Source organism: Lutzomyia longipalpis, chromosome 3 (genome assembly GCF_024334085.1).
Source record: "Lutzomyia longipalpis isolate SR_M1_2022 chromosome 3, ASM2433408v1".
Taxonomy (NCBI): Eukaryota; Metazoa; Arthropoda; class Insecta; order Diptera; family Psychodidae; genus Lutzomyia; species Lutzomyia longipalpis.
In genome coordinates, this window is record NC_074709.1 from 26651327 (window position 1) to 26671429 (window position 20103).

The 20103-nt window shown below is 36.8% G+C and overlaps 3 protein-coding genes across 3 annotated transcripts; 2 read left to right on the plus strand and 1 right to left on the minus strand.

Annotated features, from left to right (window-relative positions):
• The first annotated feature begins 127 nt into the window (after window positions 1-127).
• Window positions 128-1613, plus strand: LOC129793523 (ATP-sensitive inward rectifier potassium channel 8-like). Its single transcript, XM_055833628.1, has one exon. The coding sequence runs from the start codon at window positions 379-381 to the stop codon at window positions 1552-1554; it is 1176 nt and encodes a 391-aa protein (XP_055689603.1). The 5' UTR covers window positions 128-378; the 3' UTR covers window positions 1555-1613.
• Window positions 1614-1702: 89 nt separating this feature from the next.
• Window positions 1703-4128, minus strand: LOC129793492 (protein NEDD1). The gene is made up of 3 exons (XM_055833584.1): window positions 3839-4128; window positions 3434-3731; window positions 1703-3268 (listed from the first exon to the last, which is right to left on the minus strand). Exons 1-3 carry the CDS (start codon window positions 4023-4025, stop codon window positions 1846-1848), a joined length of 1908 nt encoding a protein of 635 aa, XP_055689559.1. The 5' UTR covers window positions 4026-4128; the 3' UTR covers window positions 1703-1845.
• A 66-nt stretch (window positions 4129-4194) lies between these two features.
• On the plus strand, window positions 4195-20051 carry LOC129793489 (serine/threonine-protein kinase VRK1). Its single transcript, XM_055833581.1, has 5 exons — window positions 4195-4422; window positions 13321-13543; window positions 13902-14884; window positions 16102-16990; window positions 19540-20051. The coding sequence occupies exons 2-5, from the start codon at window positions 13369-13371 to the stop codon at window positions 19575-19577; spliced, it is 2085 nt and encodes a 694-aa protein (XP_055689556.1). The 5' UTR covers window positions 4195-4422; window positions 13321-13368; the 3' UTR covers window positions 19578-20051.
• The last annotated feature ends 52 nt before the right edge of the window (window positions 20052-20103 follow it).

The following is a 20103-nucleotide window of genomic DNA, read 5'->3' on the forward strand; positions in this document are numbered from 1 at the left end:
TTCACGATTTGATTTCTACCAGTACACACAATTTCTTGATCTTTGATCTTCCTCAAAAAATCTCTTCATTGAGGATTAATCAATGCTGAAAAAAATTCTCTGGAGCTCCTTGAAACTCCCTGAAGGATGACAAACTCATGGCTATATTCAGGATTATTTTCTGGGCTTTGGGAAGCCTCGAGAAGCTCCGAAAGAATCTTTGAGTAAATAATTTTTCATTAAGTCTGGAACGTGGGAGATTGCAGAGATTCTTTCATTTCATAGATTGAACAATTAGCGCCAGTTTGGTGCTCGTTCTCAGCTTGAGCGGATGAGGCTGGAGAGATTTTTTTTCTGTGAGAAGTTTTTGAAGAGTTTTGAGGAATTTCTGTGAGGACAATGCGAATGTACGAGAAGGATGGCGGGAGGAACATCCGGCACAAGAATGTGGGAGCAATTGAATTTATCCGAGATTTCACAACGACCCTCATTGAGGGCAGATGGAGGTACACACTGAGTATCTTCATGTTCAGCTTTGTGGGCTCCTGGGCGGGATTTGCTGTGCTGTGGCAGCTGATTGCGGAAGTGAACGGGGACATGGAGATTGATCCACTTACGGGAGATTACTACGGGCAGGGGAAGTCAGGCTGCCTGAGAGGAGCGCACGACTACACGGGCTTCTTCCTGTTCAGTCTGGAAGTTCAGGTGACAACGGGGTACGGGGAGAGGTACCCTTCGGAGGATTGTCCCGAAGGGATGTTCATGCTTGTGGCACAAATCATCGTGGGGCTCATCATTCAGGGAGTTATGGTTGCTGTTGTCTACTCAAAGCTCACACGGCCTCCACGCCACACGGGGGATTTTGTTTTCTCCCGGAATTGCGTAATCTGCCTCCGAGATGGGGTTCTCTGCCTCCTCTTCAGGATCTCGAATTTTGCTGAACATCAGCAGATAAATTCCCGCGTGGAGGTTTACATGTGCAAAAAGAATGGAGACAGAGAGACGGATGATGTGAAGCTGGAGCTGGAGAATGATGGGCAGATTACCCTCTATCTGCCCCAGATTGTCTGCCACACCATCACGGAAGAGAGCCCCCTTTTCGGCTATTCAAAAGCCGAACTAATGGCGGCAGATTTTGAGATTCTCGTCACATTGACGGGGAATTCCAAGGCAACGGGGCAGACGAGTCAATCGAGGACTTCTTTCCTGCCACGAGAGATCCTCTGGGGCTATCGCTTTGTCAACATCATTCACTATGATCAAAATCTCGAAGCCTACACCATTGATAGTCAGCAATTTGATGGAGTTTATCGCGTCGATACGCCTCTGTGTAGTGCCAGGAGGCTTCAGGAAGTAGCTGAGATGCCTCCTGATGATCTGGAGGAGATTAAATTGAAGCAGGACAACGAGGATTCTTCTTACAGCCTCCAGGAGGACAAAGAACCCCCGGAAAATTCTCTAAATGACCCCCAGGATGAGAATTCTCATTCTCCTGGTCAATCTTCGCAATCCTGGGAAGGATTCGATGGGTACCTCTCCAAAGATTCTGAAGAATTCAAAAAATCTCTTTTATAGATTTTTCTTTTTACCTTTTCTCGTCTTCTGGAGGAAAATCCAGAAGTTTCTCTTCCTGAAAGAATTTCTTTTTCTTCAACTTCTTCCGGAAGCATTCCTGCATAAAATTTTATCCCAGAAATTCAGAAAAGAAAAATAAAACAGGAAAAATGTTTAAAAAATTTAATGAAATAAAATCTTTATCAAAATATTCAAATTCCCTTCTCAATAAGATCAAAAAATCTTCACAAATCTTCAACTTGGAACGTCCGGAAGGGCTTCCCGGTCCACTTCTGACCACTCGCTGCTCATTTAATTGCTGAACCTGTGATTTATCCTAGCCAGCTGATCCCTCAGGGCTTGATTCTCTTGCTGCAGCCGCTGAAATTCACTGACAACCTCATCTGTGCGGAGCAGTAGGGCCATCCCATCAGCCAGGACGTGGATATTTTCATTCATCTCTTCCAGGAGACGATTGTGATGCTGCCACAAGTTAAACATCTCACTGTAGGTCTTCCAATTGAGGGAATTTACTTCGTATTTGAGCTCATTCTCTGATCTCTTTATTGCCTGAGTGATTTCCTGCACGATACTCTCCTTGAGGGCAGAAGAAGCCGGATTATCTGGGATTCTGTTGGGAGTACTGTTGGAATTTGGGTGGAGATTGCAGAAACTCGTTGGGGATCTACTTGGTTCCCTCTCGGGGACTTCCAGTGCCCCATTTGGATGATTTTGTTGCCTCTCTTGAACTTCCTTTTCTGCATTTGAAGGGTTTTGTGCTTCTTCTGGGAGATTCTCAGCTCCTTGTGGAACTTCCTGTTCTCCTTTTGGGGATGCTTCTTCCCCTTCTGTGGTTTGTGAAGCTTCTGGAGCTTCTAAATCCCTTTCCGGAACACCTAATCCCGGAACTTCTTCACTTTCTTCAGCTTCCTTCACATCAGAGAGCTTCGGTTCAGCTTGGCCGGAGAATCTCTTTTTCCGGAAGGTTACAAAAGAGAAATCCGGTGGGTTTTCCTTCTCTTCCGAATCTCCCATTCCTTCCTCGTGATTTGTGGAACGCCTTGAGTGTGATTTACGCTTCTCCTGCACTTCCATGGATTTCCGGGTATTCTCGAGGCTGTTCATGTGAGTACTGAGGAAGTCAGCAAAGCTATCACGACGCCCCAGTGGGGCTGCCTCACTGGGACGATTCTTATCAATAATTGGCAGGAGGCTGAAAACATCGACAGATTCATTGAGGGAGACTCCCTGATCCGACGTGGAGACATCCTCGTGGCATTCAGTTGATCTTGACGTGGTCATGTCAACTTCCGTCTTCTCCGGAGGAACGAAGGTTAAGCGAGAGACGAGATTCTCGTGACTTTGGACCTTTGCGAGGGATTCCGGGAGCTTCCGGACGTCGAAGAGGATTATTTCTCCCTTGAGATTGCCCACAACGCACTCCAGGGAGGTCGGGGAGAGCGCAACGGCAGATAGGGGGTAGTCTGTCTTGAGCTGCTGCGCCACAGCCTTTGAACGTGTGTCGTAGATGTTGATGAAGCAATCAAAGCCCACGGAGAAGAGGCAGCTCTCATTGATTGTGGACACTGCAACATCACGGCAGGGTGAGGAATGTGGGCGATTCATGTGGAAGGACTTCTTCTTTGCCTGAGCATCGTAGATTGAGACACTGCCCAGGTAGGACGCCACCACAAGCTGGAATCTCTTTGTTGGATGGAAGCGCACCAGGGTTGAGCTGAAATAGAGATTAAGGGTTTGTTTTGAGCTTCTTCTGTCTTGAGGATATCTCTGGCAGCTTTTCAGCTTGAGGATCCTCCTAAAACCTTCCGGAAATTCCAGAAATCTGATTTCTTTTCAAAGATTTTCTTCTTTCAATGAAAAATAAACAAAAAAAACTAACTTTTTATCAATGTTGAAGGAATCCACCTCAATGAAGCTCTTCATCCCGTGGATTTTGACCTGTCCAGTGTCATAGGCACTGGCCAGGTAGTCATCCGTTGCATTGAAATCCATTGAAACGACGCTATTGTTGTAAACTGCTTCCGGTGGAAATCTGTGTATCACCTCCCTTGTCTTGTAGTTTATAATGCGTGAATGCCCCGTGGAGAGTCCCAGAGCGATGACATCCAAACCAGCCTTGGGGCAGGCAATACAGCTGAGATTCTCCATCTTCATCTTCCTCACGGAGGAGATTGTTCCTGAAAATCCCCCCAAAAAATGAATAAAATCAAAGAAATTCTCACAAATAAAGCTCTTCCGGAGTTTTCTTCATTGTCTTCCTTGAAGGATTGCTTCCTGGCCTTACCTTGAGACTTAAGGGAGAGATATTCCACTGCAGGAAGTTGTGGGTTTGTCGCCACGAAGAATTTACTCTTCCGGAAGAATTGAAAATCATAGCATCCAGGCCCTCCAACGCATCCATACGTGGACAAGGTTCTCAAGGATGGGAAGCTGTGTAGCTGAATGTTCTTCCCGCAGGAAATTAGCTCCATTTTCACGATGAAAAATCACAGAAAATCAAAAAATTCCCTTGAAAAAGAAGTTCCTGCTGCGGTCCGTTATGCCGATGCTTCGCCGCCAAAAATTGCCGCAAACTGTCAAAAATGTCAAAATTTTTAACGACTTTCCCGTCAAAAGAATTTGTTTTGTCAATGGCTCCCTTTTTAGCATTGAAGTTGTGGTGCATTGAGAAAAACTCCAAATAAATCGCATAAATAGTGCATTGTGTGGCATGGTGGCACCCCCAATCCTTCCCCAGGGTGTCCAGTAAGGAATTGGTAGTACAGATTTTCCGGGAATTTGGGTATTTCCACCGGAAGGGGGAAAAGAAAGTTCGTGATTTGCGGACAAAGCTACACTGTTGGGTGGAGGAAAATTTTCAACCGATGACTTTGTAGCAGGGGTCTGACAAAGTCCTTTTTTACCCGAACACAGTAAATAATGGCGGACGATTTGTCGAAAAATTCTACTATCACTCAACAGCGCCCTCTATTGGTGAGCACCGCCAAAATTTCTTACATAACCTCAAATGATGTTTATATTTACAATTTTGACTATTTTTATTTACATTGGGAGTTTCTTGACTAATTTTTTGATTATTTCGGCCACAAACGTGACAAATTAGTGATAGTGTTATTGAGTGACAAATGTGACAAAAAAAAGGAATTTTTATCAATCTGGCATGAAATAATTACGTTCTAAATGAAAAAATATCACACAAAAAATTATTCCAGATCATGTAGCAAGCTTTTTATAGTATCTTCCGGAAGGCTTCCAATCAGAACACATATCATAATTTAACTGAAGTGTTGAGGACGACATACAAGGATTAATTCCAATAGTTCTCAAGAAAATGCAGCACCTGAAGCAGAGTATGATGTAGTATGACAATTTTTTGATTCGATTTTCATTACCAGATTCAATCCAATCCTAACAATAAATTTTTATTTGCAGAAGGGGCAGAAAGATAAAGTGTAGCTGATTGTTAAGAACTAAAAACCTCGAGTTACGAAAAATTAGGTGCAATAGGAAGAGCTAAAAATTAAGGATGATATCTACGGAGTTATCAACCATCCACGAGAGATAGGAAAGAAACAACACAAGTCTTACGTGAGAAGAAGCCTAAAATTGCTTTAATTACGTTCATTATGACAAAAATTATCCAGATCACCTTCAACTAGAGTCTCTTCTGAAAGTATCTAGAAAGAAGAACAGGAAAATGCCTTCACAGGATACAAATACTCCAAATATACTTATTCGTCAGTGGAAATCGTTCATTATTCTGAAATTACATCGACAAATTAGGACTGCAGGATATTAAAATTCAATGAGAAAAGGAAATGAAAATTTTGACTATGAATACCCTACCCATCTCCTGGTCTTATAAATTGTGGAATATACCTACCGATCTTACATAAAACGTTTTCAGAAAAATAAAGACCAGACTGAAATTAAATTAACAAAAAATTTCTGAACGTGATGCTTTAATTCATTCATCATAATTTTCAGAAACGGAGTGAATTTATTAAATGGCATATTTTTTGTATTCCAACATCGACATACTAAGGTTAATATACTAGACAAAACCGCTAAACCTTTCGAATATACTTTCTAAAACCTTCTTTTTGATCAAGTTTAGGTACCGTGGTTTGCAAAGAAAACTACAAAAAAAGGAGAGAAGACATTAATTAAAAAACTTTACATATGATTTACTATTATATTTCAAGACCATGTATCTCAAGAAGCTACAAAACTTTCTACATGCTAATTAACTCAACCTTAGCCTTGCTTATACAAAATATCAAAATATAATCATTTGGTAAAATTTATTTATTTATTATGTATAAAAGAATTAATTTCTGGAAAACACTTTTTTCTCAAATTGTGTGGCTTATTTTGGATTGAAGATAGTCCTTCTGTGAAACAGGGAATTTTAAATGACTGCGTATACATATTAGCATCGTAATGAACAAGGTGTAAAAAAACCATTCAAGGAAAAATATGTTTAAACGAATTATACCTATTAATAATAATAAAACAAAACTTTTAGTGAGATCTAAAAAAAATAATAAAAGAGCACACCCCCAAATGAGAAAATTAGAAAATTGTAGATGAGACAAAAATTATATTCTATCATTTTATTTTACATCGAAAGAAATAAAATACTAATACCTAATCTTAAAATTTTTTTGAAACATTCTAAAGTGGCAAGATCAGTTGGAGCAAATTTCATAAAAGGTTCAGCTTCTCGAATGACCATTTTAATTAACATAGAAATAAATCTTCATCTTTGGCTCAAAAAAGACCAAAATATATCTTAATCTCAAATTTACACGGTAACTTCAAATCTTAAACATAAAAGCATGCAGTTAATGTTACTTCAACATTTTCATATTAATAAGGAGATATAATATTTCAAAAATTCTTCTGTAAATATCTCTTCTATTAATATTTTACTAAAAAAAAACAACTCGTGACATCAATATTTGATTGAATTTCTTCTCTCTCTTACTAAATATTTATAAAATAAAATTATCAAGATAATTTGTTAAAATTTACTGACAATAAGATAAGCATGTAAAAATTTATATACATACTTATTTAATTTAAAAAAAAAAATATTATAATCATGATTTTTATGCCTTAATAAACTTAGAGATATACATGTAATATTCACAAAATTGATTTTTTTCTTAGTAATAATTTAATTCTTTAAGTTTTTGATCAAATTCACACATATTCACATATAACAATCGCAAATCTATTAGCTTTTTTTATCAGATATGAATTATGGAAACACTTAGGTTCATAGTATGTTCATAAAAGCTAAAATAACTCATCACATATTTTTAAAGTGGAGTAGCCTGTGGAGAACGTTTCGATCAGATGATTTTGTATTGACAAGTTCAAGAGCTTGATTAAATCTCATATTGCCAAACAGATTGCCAATAAGTGAAATTAAATTCACAAAGTGATCTGGGGTATTTTTGAAATGCTCCATGTCTTTGTCAAAAATATAAAACTCGAAAGTCTCCAACAAATAAATGAGGAGTTTTTCAATTCGAAAATTTTCAACCGTTATACCGTCTTCTTCCTCTTCTGCATCTTCTTTGATAAGCATTCGTTCGAATCCCCATTCTGCAGCTTTGCAAACATCCACGAAGAATTCTGATGGATACTTCCACTGCACACCATGTTTCCGGTAAACAAGGCTTTCCCTGTTTTCTTCCCCAATAACTTCATTTAGGCATGAAGAACATTTAAGATTCTTTACAATGGGCTGAAGAATTTGGGCACTCATATAATAGAGGATTGTTTCCGTCGTGCTTGAAAAACAATCATCGGGAATACGAAGATTGTGAACACGGAACTCCAGGTCATCTTCTTCGTTTGTAGATCGATTTTCCTCTTGCTCTTGAGTGGTGACCTTATTTATTTAAATTAAAAATGTACTATTTAATAAAGGGAAAAAACGGCACTTGAATGTAATTAATATGTGAACAAACCCAGATATGCCAAGGAATTTTTTTGTCTGATTTCAAAATTGTTTAGAAAAGAGAGAAAAACTCATTCTCAACTAAAATTCATTTTAGTTAATTTTTCAAAATAATAAACTTTCTATGCCATTTTAGCCTCTCGAAGTCAACAAAGAAGAGTGTGATAAATATTCTACAATTGGCAAATCTGTGTTAATAAACAGGGTATACAATATTAATTTGATCTCCAAAAAATATGCAACTAATTTTTATACCTAATATATACTAGATTACTAGAAAATTACAAAAATTTATCTTTGTTTTATTGTTGGTATAAATTTTTTAAGCAATTACTAATTTTAGATATTAAATGCGATTGATTTTAGTCGTTTAAGAAATGTGCACATTTTTTGAGTATTTGTATATTTTTTAATGAACTTATGTGAAAAAAAAGTTTCTTAAAATAAAAACATTCCTTCCGTACCTTGTTGAGACAGTTCAGGTTCTGTTGGCAGCTAATAGAGAGGACATTTACGTTAACGAGAGCTGCACAGTTGCCTTTCTTGTTGGCTCTTAGTTGCACGTACGTGATGAGCCTCTTATATGCTGCCATGAATTGAACAATACTGGGATTAGTATTGGCTCCTAGCCTGGTTCGTACACAACCGAAAAACATTTCGATGTGGTCTTGAAGCAGCGCGTATGTGCAAAGACCATGTTCTTGCACGTGGTTTTGGATCATTTGATATATAGATGAAAGATTTATTACACACGTGCGCAAGCCAATAAAGCCAGTTTTGTTCGCAGATTGAGAAAGTACTTGTGCCCTGTGACCTTTAACGATTTTTAAATTGTTAATGTATTCTGCAAACTCTCGAGCAAACACTTTTATTGACTCAAAATTTCCTTGATGAATGCTGCTTTTGTATCTGTTGAATACATTTTTAACTTTGATTATAATAATTTTATTTAAATATTTTAAGAAGATGAAATTTTACCTTTCAGCAGATATTCCATGGCTATTACAAATATCGAAAGCGTGATTTACCATACGAATGCATTTCGCTGTTGGTCCACTATCTTCAAATCCTGTAACTCCAAGAGCTCGGCAATGATCCAAAGCGTCGGCTGTGCTGTTACTTAGGAGTTGAGTGGCCAGTCTGACATTCATGATTTTTTTCGAAAAGTTTATATGCTCTTCTCTCAATTTATTCGCCATTGTCAATCCGAATGTTTCACTTTTTTGAAACTCGTAAAGTTTCTGAATGAAAGCAAATTGAACTTTTCCCCCATCGGGATCAATAAGATCGTACTTACTGATAGTATTCCGTATCAGCTTCAACATATGACACGGATCAGGATAGACAAATATCCTGTCCGTGTCGTTCGTCGAAACTGATGAAGTAGGAATACCGTCCGTCGATTCTTGATCTTCCGGAGTCAATCTTATTACATATGCCGCCTGATCGACTGTCAAATCTGAATGAAAAAGTTGCATGGCGGAAAGATTCGTTCTGGCGCCATCGAACGTTACACCAATCACGGTTACTCCGGCTTCCTCTGACATATAGATTGCTTGTTCTATCAATCGGCATTTCTCCTCTGCCTCTATACTAATTATTGGGAAATACCCTATCGGGATTTTCCAGCTCAAGTCAAGAGAACATAGCATAAACACCAAACATTCTCTGGCTTTGGGCTCTGCTTCTAAACCCGGATTACCCACGATAGGTCCACCGTATTTAATGCCGTTTATAATATCTATACGTGAATAGATATGAATTTCATCAAACGAGAGTTGACAGAGAACCTTTTTTCCGGCAGCACTTTCCCGCTCTACTAGTTGTTTCACTGTCGTCAACGAATCAGGCGTGAAACCCGGTTCACAATGAACATTTGTATACCACCTACAAATGGTACGTGGGTGTGGAAGTATCGGGTTACCATTAACACTTCTCAACTGCTCCCTCAATTCCCTAAAAAAATATTTAAATAACTTTTATTTAAAAAAAAAACCCAAAAAGCTTTTAAAGATAAACTACCCGTAGGCTCTTGGCGAAAGAAAGTGCATGAGAACAGCGAATTTTTTGAGCTCTTCATGATACGGCAAGTTTCGTTCAGACAAGAGGCGTTCCACCAAAGCCTTTGCAGCTCCTGAAAGTTTTTCAAAACTTTTCGGATTTTTAATTTCTTTTTCTGCCGTTTTCAAAGCGATTCGCAGTTTGGAAATTACTTGGTCTCTTCGTCTCAGCTTCAAAAGCAAATTCCTCCTCTCCCTTTTAAGAGCAACGATCTCATCACTTAGCATCTTAATAGTATCTTTCAATACTTGAAAATTAAATTCCGTGCAGTCCTGAAAAAAAATTTACAATTAGAAATTTACTACGAAAGAAAAAAAGCTAATTCAAAGCAAATGGGTATTGTTCAGAAAAGTATTTTAAGAAACAGATTTCTTAAAAATCATTGTTATAAATCTGTGCTAAAATCCAATTACAATGTGCGTGTTCAATATGTTTACAATTATCAAAATAATATTTAAGTCACCGAAACATAAAATTTCACCTGAAAGGGTTAAATTTATATTATTAGAACTAAGTGTTTATAAAAAGCATTAGTGAAGAATGTGGCAAACAGTGATGGAGATTATTTTTATCCAATCCGAGAGTTCCGATTGTGCATTCAAACATGACGTATACGTATCTTAGGTTTTAGGAAATTTCAATTGATTTTTAAAGTATTCTTCAGAGTCAAGAATTAGTGAAGGAACATGTAAGGACCAATCTTATGATTGGAGACATTGGCTGCGTTTTTCTTGCACGAATCTTTCTGGCCTTCTATGAAAATTTAGTGGAATTGCGAGCTGGAGAGAGTCATTTTCTACAGTGCAGCAGAGCGACACCGTTGCAACAACGCAGATGAACATTTTGTATTGTATATAGATTGTGTGTATTTGCACGCAAAGAACACTGGTAAGAGACATTATCTTAAGTCTCCTACGTAATCGTGGTCGGTAATGGAAATGTAAAAGAAATATAGGATATTTCAGGAATAAAAAAGGGAAATACAGGGCAAAAGGCAAAGAGACATTGTTAAAATTCTCAAGGAAGAAAACTCATAATCTACAATCTAATTATTACAAAAGTTATCTTCGAAACGTTTAGATAAATTCAAATTTCTATATAGAGGAAACCAACATGGATCTATTCCTCTTCTCCCCTAAACGGAATGGATGGAACAAGTTCAGGAAAAAGTACAATAAAACTTTATTTTATTAAGTTGACCTTCGACCCCACTCTTTCTCTATTAGAAAGATATGAATGGACCAAAAAAGAATTATAAATATATTTTATCAAGTAGGTACTTAATTAACTTATTCTGATTGAACCTTAATTCATACTGTCTTTTTTTAAGAATAATAATTCTGACATTAAGGAACATAATTTTACTTTCAACAAGCAAAAAAATTTTAAAAATCCTAGAATTGGCGGTGTGTACAAAATATAACTTGCTCCTTGATAAAAAAAAGAAATTTAAGAAATAATAGAACGAAGACAATTGCAAATGAATTAAAAAAAAAGTCCAAGCTAAGGTTTAATAAAAAGATGGAGAATTGGAAGCAAAGTCGAGTAAAATTGCGTCTCTATCGGCCAATGTACATTCAAAACACGTTAATTCGTTAAGATAGGAAGTTTTATGTATGAGATTTTGGCGATATTGATTTTTTTTTAATTTACTTACTTTGTTGAGCACTTCTCCCAGAAATGAAGAATCCTGAGATTCAGGGACATTGAGAATATCGCTGACAGGATATCCTAATACATTTTCACCTGAATCACCATATGTTTCCTCATCCTGAATTTCCAGCACTTCTCCCAGAAATGAAGAATCCTGAGATTCAGGGACATTGAGAATATCGCTGACAGGATATCCTAATACATTTTCACCTGAATCACCATATGTTTCCTCATCCTGAATTTCCAGCACTTCTCCCAGAAATGAAGAATCCTGAGATTCAGGGACATTGAGAATATCGCTGACAGGATATCCTAATACATTTTCACCTGAATCACCATATGACTCCTCATCCTGAATTTCCATCTGGGACTGGGCGGTAGAAGAGGTATCCAATCCGGGATCAACGTTGAATGATGTAGCTCGCTGAGTTGTCTGGGGTCCCTAAAAAACACAAATTTGTTATAAAATTTTTTAGAGCAATTGATTTTTTTAAAAAATTTTCTTACTATGCTCAGCACTTCTCCCAGAAATGAAGAATCCTGAGATTCAGGGACATTGAGAATATCGCTGACAGGATATCCTAATACATTTTCACCTGAATCACCATATGTTTCCTCATCCTGAATTTCCATCTGGGACTGGGCGGTAGAAGAAGTATCCAATCCCGGATCAACGTTGAATGATGTAGCTCGCTGAGTTGTCTGGGATCCCTAAACGATATTAGATAAATTTGTAAATATCTAAAAATGTATTTTAAAAAAAAAATTAAGAAAAAGATTTTACCAGAAAACTTTTTGGAAAAGCATTTTTGTGCAAATATTTCTTGACCTTGCGTCTCGAATCCTTAATATAATAAAAATCATCTTCAGCGAAATGCTCGCTGCATATGGATGCATTTACATCAAGATGTTCTTCATCATTGATATTCAAAATAGTCTTCCATCTGTTGCGTCTTCTTGGAGAGGCTGGAAATCTAAAAAAGTGCAAATCAAGATTTTAGTAATATCAACCGCTTAAAGAAATTACATCCTTGTTTCCTAAATATCCCTTTTCCCATGAACGAATGAATGTCACACCCGGAACGGTTGGATGTGCTTTCCAGAAAGTACGGAAGGGCCTAGAAGTTGTGTGGTAATCCTTTCCATTTAATCAGGAAAATTTTAAGAAATTTTAGAAATTTCTTTTACAACACCCGGATGATCCGTGATTTCATTTAGGGATCAATATCTTTTCATTTGGAAAGTCTATAAATACGCCTCCCGCCACTGCAAAAGGGACTTCAAAAATGATCAGATTTTGACCCCTAAATGAAATCAAGAGTCCGTCGGTTGTTATAAAGAAGGCTTCAAAGATTCGTTAGAAACTTCCTGAAGTAATGGAACTAATCTTCGCATAACTACCATCCACTAATGGCACTTCATAGGAAGCACATCCAACTGTTCCGGGAAGTGTATATCAAAATGTATACACACATACACACTTCAATCTGCTCAGGAATGCATTTTCTTTATCATACTTACCTATGGTACGTCACCTTTGTGGAGCATTTTGTGCTCCGCGAACAATTTTTGCAGGACTTTATGAAGCACCTCATTTTTCTTACATCTGACGATCTTTCTTAATATATTTCTTTGACAGCTTTCACAGTACGTATCACAAATCGGACATATTTTCACTTTTACTGTATTTTAATTATCTCAAAGCACAAAAATAAACTTAAAATTAAAAAAAAAATATCAAAAAACAATCGTCCAAACAAAAAGTAAGGTTATGTTAAAAACTGTTGAAAGTCTTGAAACTATATAATTTTTGCTCATCAATAGATGGCGCTGTTGTCGAAAAGGAAGAAAATGTCGACATTTTATTTCCAAAAAGTGCATCGAAATTTTTAAAATCAGTTTTAGTGCATTAATCTTCGTGAGACACCCCTCAAAATCTATCAATCGATAGAATATTAAATTATCTATCCAGTGGTGGTGGATTTTTTTAGATTGAAGCATTTTCCTGGGTGTCTCAGCGATCGAAAGTCAGGTGAGCAGTGAATTCCTATGGAAATAGAGTCTTTGTCGACCCCCTGCTTTGTAGGCACTGTGTGGCCGGAAGTGGATTTTTCTGGTTGTAGGAGATGGGAAAACGAAAGACTGAACGTGTTGTGGGCACGGAAAAAGTCAGGAAGGTGGTGAAATGTGAGAAAAGTGACGATGAAGGGAGCACTTCATCCGCCCTCAGTGATGACCATTTTGTTGGCACCATTTTGGAGGATATAAATAAGAAAAAATGGAAAATTGGAAAACCCATTGGTGAGTCTCATTTCAGTATTTTGCATTAAACTTTGGTTTTCGTGCGGAAAATTCCGGGAAATGCTGGGAAAATGCCTTTTTTGCATGGAGTTCTTTTTGGGAAGAAATCCATCTTCCCCTTCTCAACCGATTCACCCGGTTCGGGTGCCCGAACCGATTCGCCCGCTTTTTTGACATTCGCCCAATTCAAATCGGAAATGTAACGGTTTCCAACAGCTGTTACCCGCGGCGGGTCAGGAAGTTCAGATTTTTATCTTCTCCGTGTTTCTGTGGGGATTTTTTGCTTCCAAACTCTTTGAATTTATCAATTTTTCAATGAAAATCAAATAAAATTCTTTTTTCTTTTATTATTTTCCAGATAAGGGCAGTTTTGGGCAAATCTATTTGGCCTCAGACAACACTACAAAGCCCGTAGTGGCTTCAAAGGCAAACTACGTGGTTAAGATTGAGCCCCACACAAATGGCCCACTCTTTGTGGAGATTCACTGCCTAATGAATGCTGGCAGGTGCTCCGTTGAGGGTCAAACACTCCCACCCGGAATGCCAAAATACATCGCGTCCGGATCACACACATTCGGCCGGCAGCGCTATCGTTTCCTCATCCTCGAGCGGTACACCTTCAATCTCAACTCAATTGTCCGGGAGCACCATGTGATCGATCAGAAGAACATCCTCGTGATTGCCTGCCAAATCCTCGATATTCTGCAGCATTTACATGACAACGGGTACGCCCATTCGGACATTAAGGCGGAAAATCTCATGATTGGCAAGGAGACAAAGACAATTCCCGCCACAAATGGGCTCCGTCGGGGGCGCAATGAGAATCACCCCAATGGCATGTTCGAGGATGGCTACAGCAATCACATCCCGGGGAAGTTTGTGCGGCGCGCAGAGAAGATCACGTACAATAGGCTCTGGCATCGCCTGCGACCGCTCAAGACGATAAATTACTGCGTAGATGACACAGATTCGGATTCAGCATCAAACTACAGTGATGACTTTGACGAAGAGACCCAGTGGGAGGTTAAGCCGAAGGCACGAGCTGTAGCCCAGAAAACGGTGACTGTTGACCGTATTTATCTCATTGATTTTGGGCTGGCGTCCAAATTTGTGGACTCTCAGGGGGTCCATAGGCCATTCTGCATTGATCAGCGTCGTGCGCACGATGGGACGCTCGAATTCACGTCACGCGACGCCCACTTAGGCGCCCATTCACGTCGCAGTGATCTTGAATGCCTCGGCTACAATCTCGTGTACTGGAGCGAGGGCTTCCTGCCGTGGAAGTTGGATAGTGAGGTGATAAATCAGCAGCAAAATCTCGAGCGTGTTCATCACATGAAGGTGAGTTTAGTTCTTTTTATTTATTTATTTATTTTGGCATTTTATTTTAACAATGTGGCGTAGTCAGAGAGGGTACTTGGGTGCCCGAACACCCTAAAAGTTCACACAAACTGAGCATTTTTTTTTCTTCAGAGGGCAAAACAAATTATTTCCTGTGGAGATATTTCATGAAATAATTGAAAAAAAAGGTTTTGAAACCGTTAAAAAAAACGTTAAAAGTTTAAAAAAGAAATGTCAAACGGTTAAAAAATAATTTGATGTTAAAATGATCCAAATGTAAGATAATAAACGTCAAATTTAAGAAAGAAAAAAAATAAAGATAAAACGTTTGAAGTATCAAAAAGTAGTGAAATCAAATCAATTTAAAAAAAAATGTCATTGATCCCTACAAGGAAAAATAATAACGTCAAGTAAACGTCAAATATTTCTGTTAGAAAATAAAAACGTTAAACATTAGAAAAAAAAATTGCAAACTGCAAGAAAACCCAAAATTCTTCAAAAAAAAAAAACCTAAAACGTTAAGAAATAAACGTCATAGTAATGAAAAAGACATTAAACGTTAGAAAAGGAAACGTCAAATTCAAAAAAAAAAATGTAAAACACTAAATGAACTTTAGATGTTTTTTAAGGGACCGTTTAATACTAAAAAAAACTAAAGCAACGTCATAAAACGTCATTAAACGTTAAATTATTGTTTTTTACACACAAAAAAACGTTAAACGTCAAATAAATGTCAAACTCGGAGATAATGAGCTTTTTACGTCGAATATATTAATAATTAAATGTCAAACATGTCAAACGTTTGAAAAATTAATGTCAAACTCTAAAAAAAACAAATATTCAACGTAGAATTAAATTTTGTTATAAAAAGTGCGTTTAACGTCAAAAAAAAAACGTCAAATTCTAAAAGAAATTTTCAACATACAAATAAACGTCAAATGTCAAATTTTAACGTTACGTCAAATGTTAAAATCTTTTAAGAAACGTCTTTATGTTTAAAAAAAACAAAAAGCGTTAAAGAAAAACCGTTAAATGTTTTTAAATCTTCCAACGTTAGAATTGCCCAAGAGAAATTATCAACCCCCTTTCCCTTTTAAATATATTTCTTTTCTAACTACGCCCCTGTTCTGTTTTTTATTTAACTCATTTAAAAAAAAGAATTTAGAAATTCTACAAATAATAAAAAAAATCTTCTCCCTGAATTAATAAATTTTCAGGAGCATTTCATGATGGATGTTGTAGCAATGCTGGAACATGTCTATGGGAAGGGTGTGCCCAAATATTTGGGTACTTACTTAACATACGTGAATAATCTCACGTACTGCGAGGAGCCCGACTATGCGTACTGCCGGAAGATCTTTGTTGATGAATTCCGGCGTCTCGGTGGTGGCAACACGGAGGAGGACATGCAGCTGAATCTCAGTGAGATGCGCTCCAACAAGGCGTACGAGGGGCAACGCATGTCAAAAGCCATTGAGGCAAAAATTCGTGATTACAAGCAGAGACAGGAGAATGGACTGAAGGAGACACCGTCGGTGCATCTGAAGAATCTCCGCTCGAAGAAGGTCACAAATGGTGAGAAGCACCCCAAAGCGTCCGCATGGACGGATATTGTGAACACAGATCCGGATCTTGTGGTGAAGGATCGAACAGATCGGGAATTTAGCTTGATTGAGGATCTCGATACGCCGGTTGTGAACAAATACCGCGGACGTCCCACCTATGCCATCCTCGAGATGGAACGACGAATCCTCGAGAAGAGTCTCTGTGCTGATACGCCCAATACGGCGGCTGTGTGTGCATCAGCACAGCGCACAAAGCGTCCCGTGGAGGCTGCAAAGCCAACATCAACGGCGACGGCGGCAGCGGCTGTTGTACAGCAATCGCCGGCGGCTGTGCGTGTGCATCGCCGCAAATCCGGACTGAGGGCAGTGATAAAGCCAACGCGAAAGAGCTTGCTGTCTGGCACGAAGGTGACAAAGAAGCGCGAGAAGAGGCAGAAAAAGAAATTAATGCGACTGATTAATGCCGATGGGGGGAAGGTGGCTAAGCGACCTGCCACACGGAGTATCCTCAAGAAGATGGAAGATCTCATTGATGTCAAAGGTAAGATTTCCCTTCATTTCCTTCAATTTATTTGAATTTCCACAGAGATATTCCTTTTGAAAGTTAAGTTAACGAAGACAACCTCGCGCATTCCATTCAACACTGTAGTATTTTGTAAATTATTTTTGTAGATTTAAAGTTTTATTTTCAAAGGTTTTTTTTAAATAAATTTTTCAAAGATATTCAAAAGAAAAAAATATCACCAAACGATCAAAGATTGAAGCGATTTCAATGCGTAGAACATATGCGTCATGAACATTAGGGGAGACCGGGGTAAAAATAGTCATTTTCGAATTTTCAAATGCCAATTTCTCCGAAGTTATTAATCGGAAAAATCGGAAAAAATTCTGGTGGAAAGCCCTACCAACCTATAATTTTTGACAGTAATTTGGAGGTTATGCGATCAGTACTTTAGGAGTTAAAAATGAAAATAGATTTTTGGCCCATTTCCCAAACTTTTGCGTATTGAGAAAAACGCGTTTTCCGAAGTTTTCCTTCAGCAATTTTCCAATCTGATAATTTTTCTCACTAGCTGGGTTAGTGTAGAAAACGTTGCCAAGGTGTATTCTTCAATAACTTTTAATGATTTTTCTCTACAATTTTTTGAATCAAAACATACCCCTTGGGGTATATCTAGTCATCCCATGTAAATCATATGGGAGATCGCAATTTTTGGCATATTTTCTATCCATTTGTTGCAAAATGGAGTGTTTGAGAAAATCGCAAAATTCTCTGTTTTAGTGCGTATAAAAGTGAAATTCCTTGTCGCGAATCAAAAGGTGAGAAGTTTAGCTATCAACTACTATCAATCTCTCAGGTAGAAAATCATTGGAAATGCCGGAAAATTCGACCGACTTTATTTAGCCAACTGGTGACTATATTTACCCGCCGCGTTTAAAAATAGTCAGAAGCGGAAGGGTTTAGGAAAAGCTCGAAAACTCATATTTCCCGTGGAGATAGAGAAAAGTGGTCTGAGACAAAGTTGTAGGCCAGGAAATTTCCTATAAGAATGACCTATCGAGGAAATTTTCTTGCCCTTGGGGAATCCTGCAGATAAGGATTTATGCAAATTGACTATTTTTACCCCGGTCTCCCCTAGAGCTTATATTTTAAGCTGAAAAAAATAGGAACGATTCACCAACAATTTAAAGAAAATTTTTGTTTATAATTTAATCATGAAAACCATAAAAAACTTGTTTTTTTTAGCATTGAAACATATGCTTTACGCATATCCATTTGTGTATTAAATGTTGTACAGTCAGGTATTGGTTAACGTCGCATGGGATATACTCTTTCCACCCATTAATAATAATGAGTGGAAAAGGTATATCCCATGCGACGTTAATCAATACCTGACTGTATTGAATTTTGAATGATTTTTTTTTGTGCGACATTGTCCATAATACATAAAGTAATTACACTGGACTATTATAATATAGGTATCTTACAAAACAAAAAAAAAATGATTTTATTATTTTCATTAATACTAAAGGATCATCGGTTAAGGCATCGACGCATATGCTTAATGCTAAAAAAAACTAAATAGTAAAGACTTACCTTCAAAAAAAAATGAAAAGCTTTCAATATCTTCAAGCGTTGCTTTTTTCACTGATCTCAATATTAAATTATCATCAAGCACAGAGGCTTACGCTTTTTGTGTTTGAAGAAAACTTGAGACAACAGAAAACAGTTTTTAATGTTTTCCAGTACAAAGCGTATGGGTGAGTATTTTGATTGTTTTTCTGTATTAAAAACAAAAATAATCACCCTTGAAGCTTTGAAGCATATGCTTTATGCATTGAAATTCTTTCATTATTTTCAAAAGATGATTTTTTTTATAAGTTTGAATAGTCGCATCTTATATTGCCAAGCATAGAGAAGTATGAAGGAACATTTTTGATAAAGATTTGTTAATTTTTTCCATTATAGAGCATAAGTGTCAGTGCTCATAAAATTTTTCAATCTTGAAAAGAAAAAAATGCTTTATGTGTTGAATATCTTATGTTTTCTTAAAGTTATGATGTTTTATTGTCTTTAAGATTAAAGTTTATTGAAAGAAGCATTAAAGCATATGCTTTATATAATTCAAACGAACACGGTTGAAGATAAATTCTTCAGGAATTTTCTCTTCTGATTTTTACATTTTTTTTGCCTTCTGAAGAGTTTTTGAATGATGTTTTAAGACAGGAATAACAGTGAATAGACTCCTTTTATTTATTTTTTATTCTTTTCCACAAACAACTGCAGTGTTAAATGATTTTGCTTTGCGAATCATTGAAGTATTATCAGCAGAGAGTTGAAAGTATAAAAAAAAACTTCTTATCTGATCAACAAGAAGCGGAAATAATTGCGCAAAATAGATATCAAAAATGAGATCTTTTAATTTTCCTAATTGATTGTTCTTTCCTTCCTTTCTTTATCTTTTTTTTTATTGATTTACGAGCTAATTTATTTGATTAATTGAAAGAATATTTTGATTCTTTCTCTTCTTTAAAAAATGTAAAAGAAGAAAATTCTCTCATTCACTCTTTTGTGTATTTTGGCTGTAGGTACAAGCTCGGAGAAGAGACCAACATTTCGTGGATAAAATCATGAAGAAGAGCCACAAAATTAATTAAAAAAAATACATTTTAGTGGAAAAAAAATTTTAAAAAACTTTTAGTAAGAAAATGTTTTAGAAATTAATGAAAAAAAAAAATGGAGAGAATTTGACGTGCGAAAGACATTTAAAAAAAAAAGTGTGTAGAATCTTCACCTTTTAGCTCCCTCCCTGCCCATCATTAAATACATTTTACATGTAATTTTCATTCCTCACAATATCTTATTAAATATAGGAAAAAATATACATATATAATCTCACAAAAAAATGAAAAATAAAGAAAGTTTTTCAGGAAGGAGAAAGAAGAATTCTCAATTCCTGAAGAGCAGCAAGTTTAGAGAGAGAAAGAGAAGGAGTTTCAGCAAGAAATAATTCTTAATTAATTAAAAAATGGAAAGCTTTATTGTGAACGTTTTTATTTTGAGAGAAAAAAAAGAAAAAAGCAGTGAATTTTTTTTTAAATAAATCTTTGTTTTTTTAATTTTATTTTCTCAATTTTAGCTTCTCATTGAAA

Excerpts from the sequence above, each read along its gene's own strand:
- LOC129793523 (XM_055833628.1), top strand. The coding sequence starts at position 379 with ATGCGAATGTACGAGAAGGATGGCGGGAGGAACATCCGGCACAAGAAT.
- LOC129793492 (XM_055833584.1), bottom strand. The coding sequence starts at position 4,025 with ATGGAGCTAATTTCCTGCGGGAAGAACATTCAGCTACACAGCTTCCCA. Across the intron at positions 3,732-3,838 it reads TCTCTCCCTTAAGTCTCAAG|GAACAATCTCCTCCGTGAGG; the intron begins GTAAGGCCAGGA and ends GGGGATTTTCAG. Across the intron at positions 3,269-3,433 it reads TCCTTCAACATTGATAAAAA|CTCAACCCTGGTGCGCTTCC; the intron begins GTTAGTTTTTTT and ends TCTCTATTTCAG.
- LOC129793489 (XM_055833581.1), top strand. The coding sequence starts at position 13,369 with ATGGGAAAACGAAAGACTGAACGTGTTGTGGGCACGGAAAAAGTCAGG. Across the intron at positions 14,885-16,101 it reads AGCGTGTTCATCACATGAAG|GAGCATTTCATGATGGATGT; the intron begins GTGAGTTTAGTT and ends ATAAATTTTCAG. Across the intron at positions 16,991-19,539 it reads AGATCTCATTGATGTCAAAG|GTACAAGCTCGGAGAAGAGA; the intron begins GTAAGATTTCCC and ends TTTTGGCTGTAG.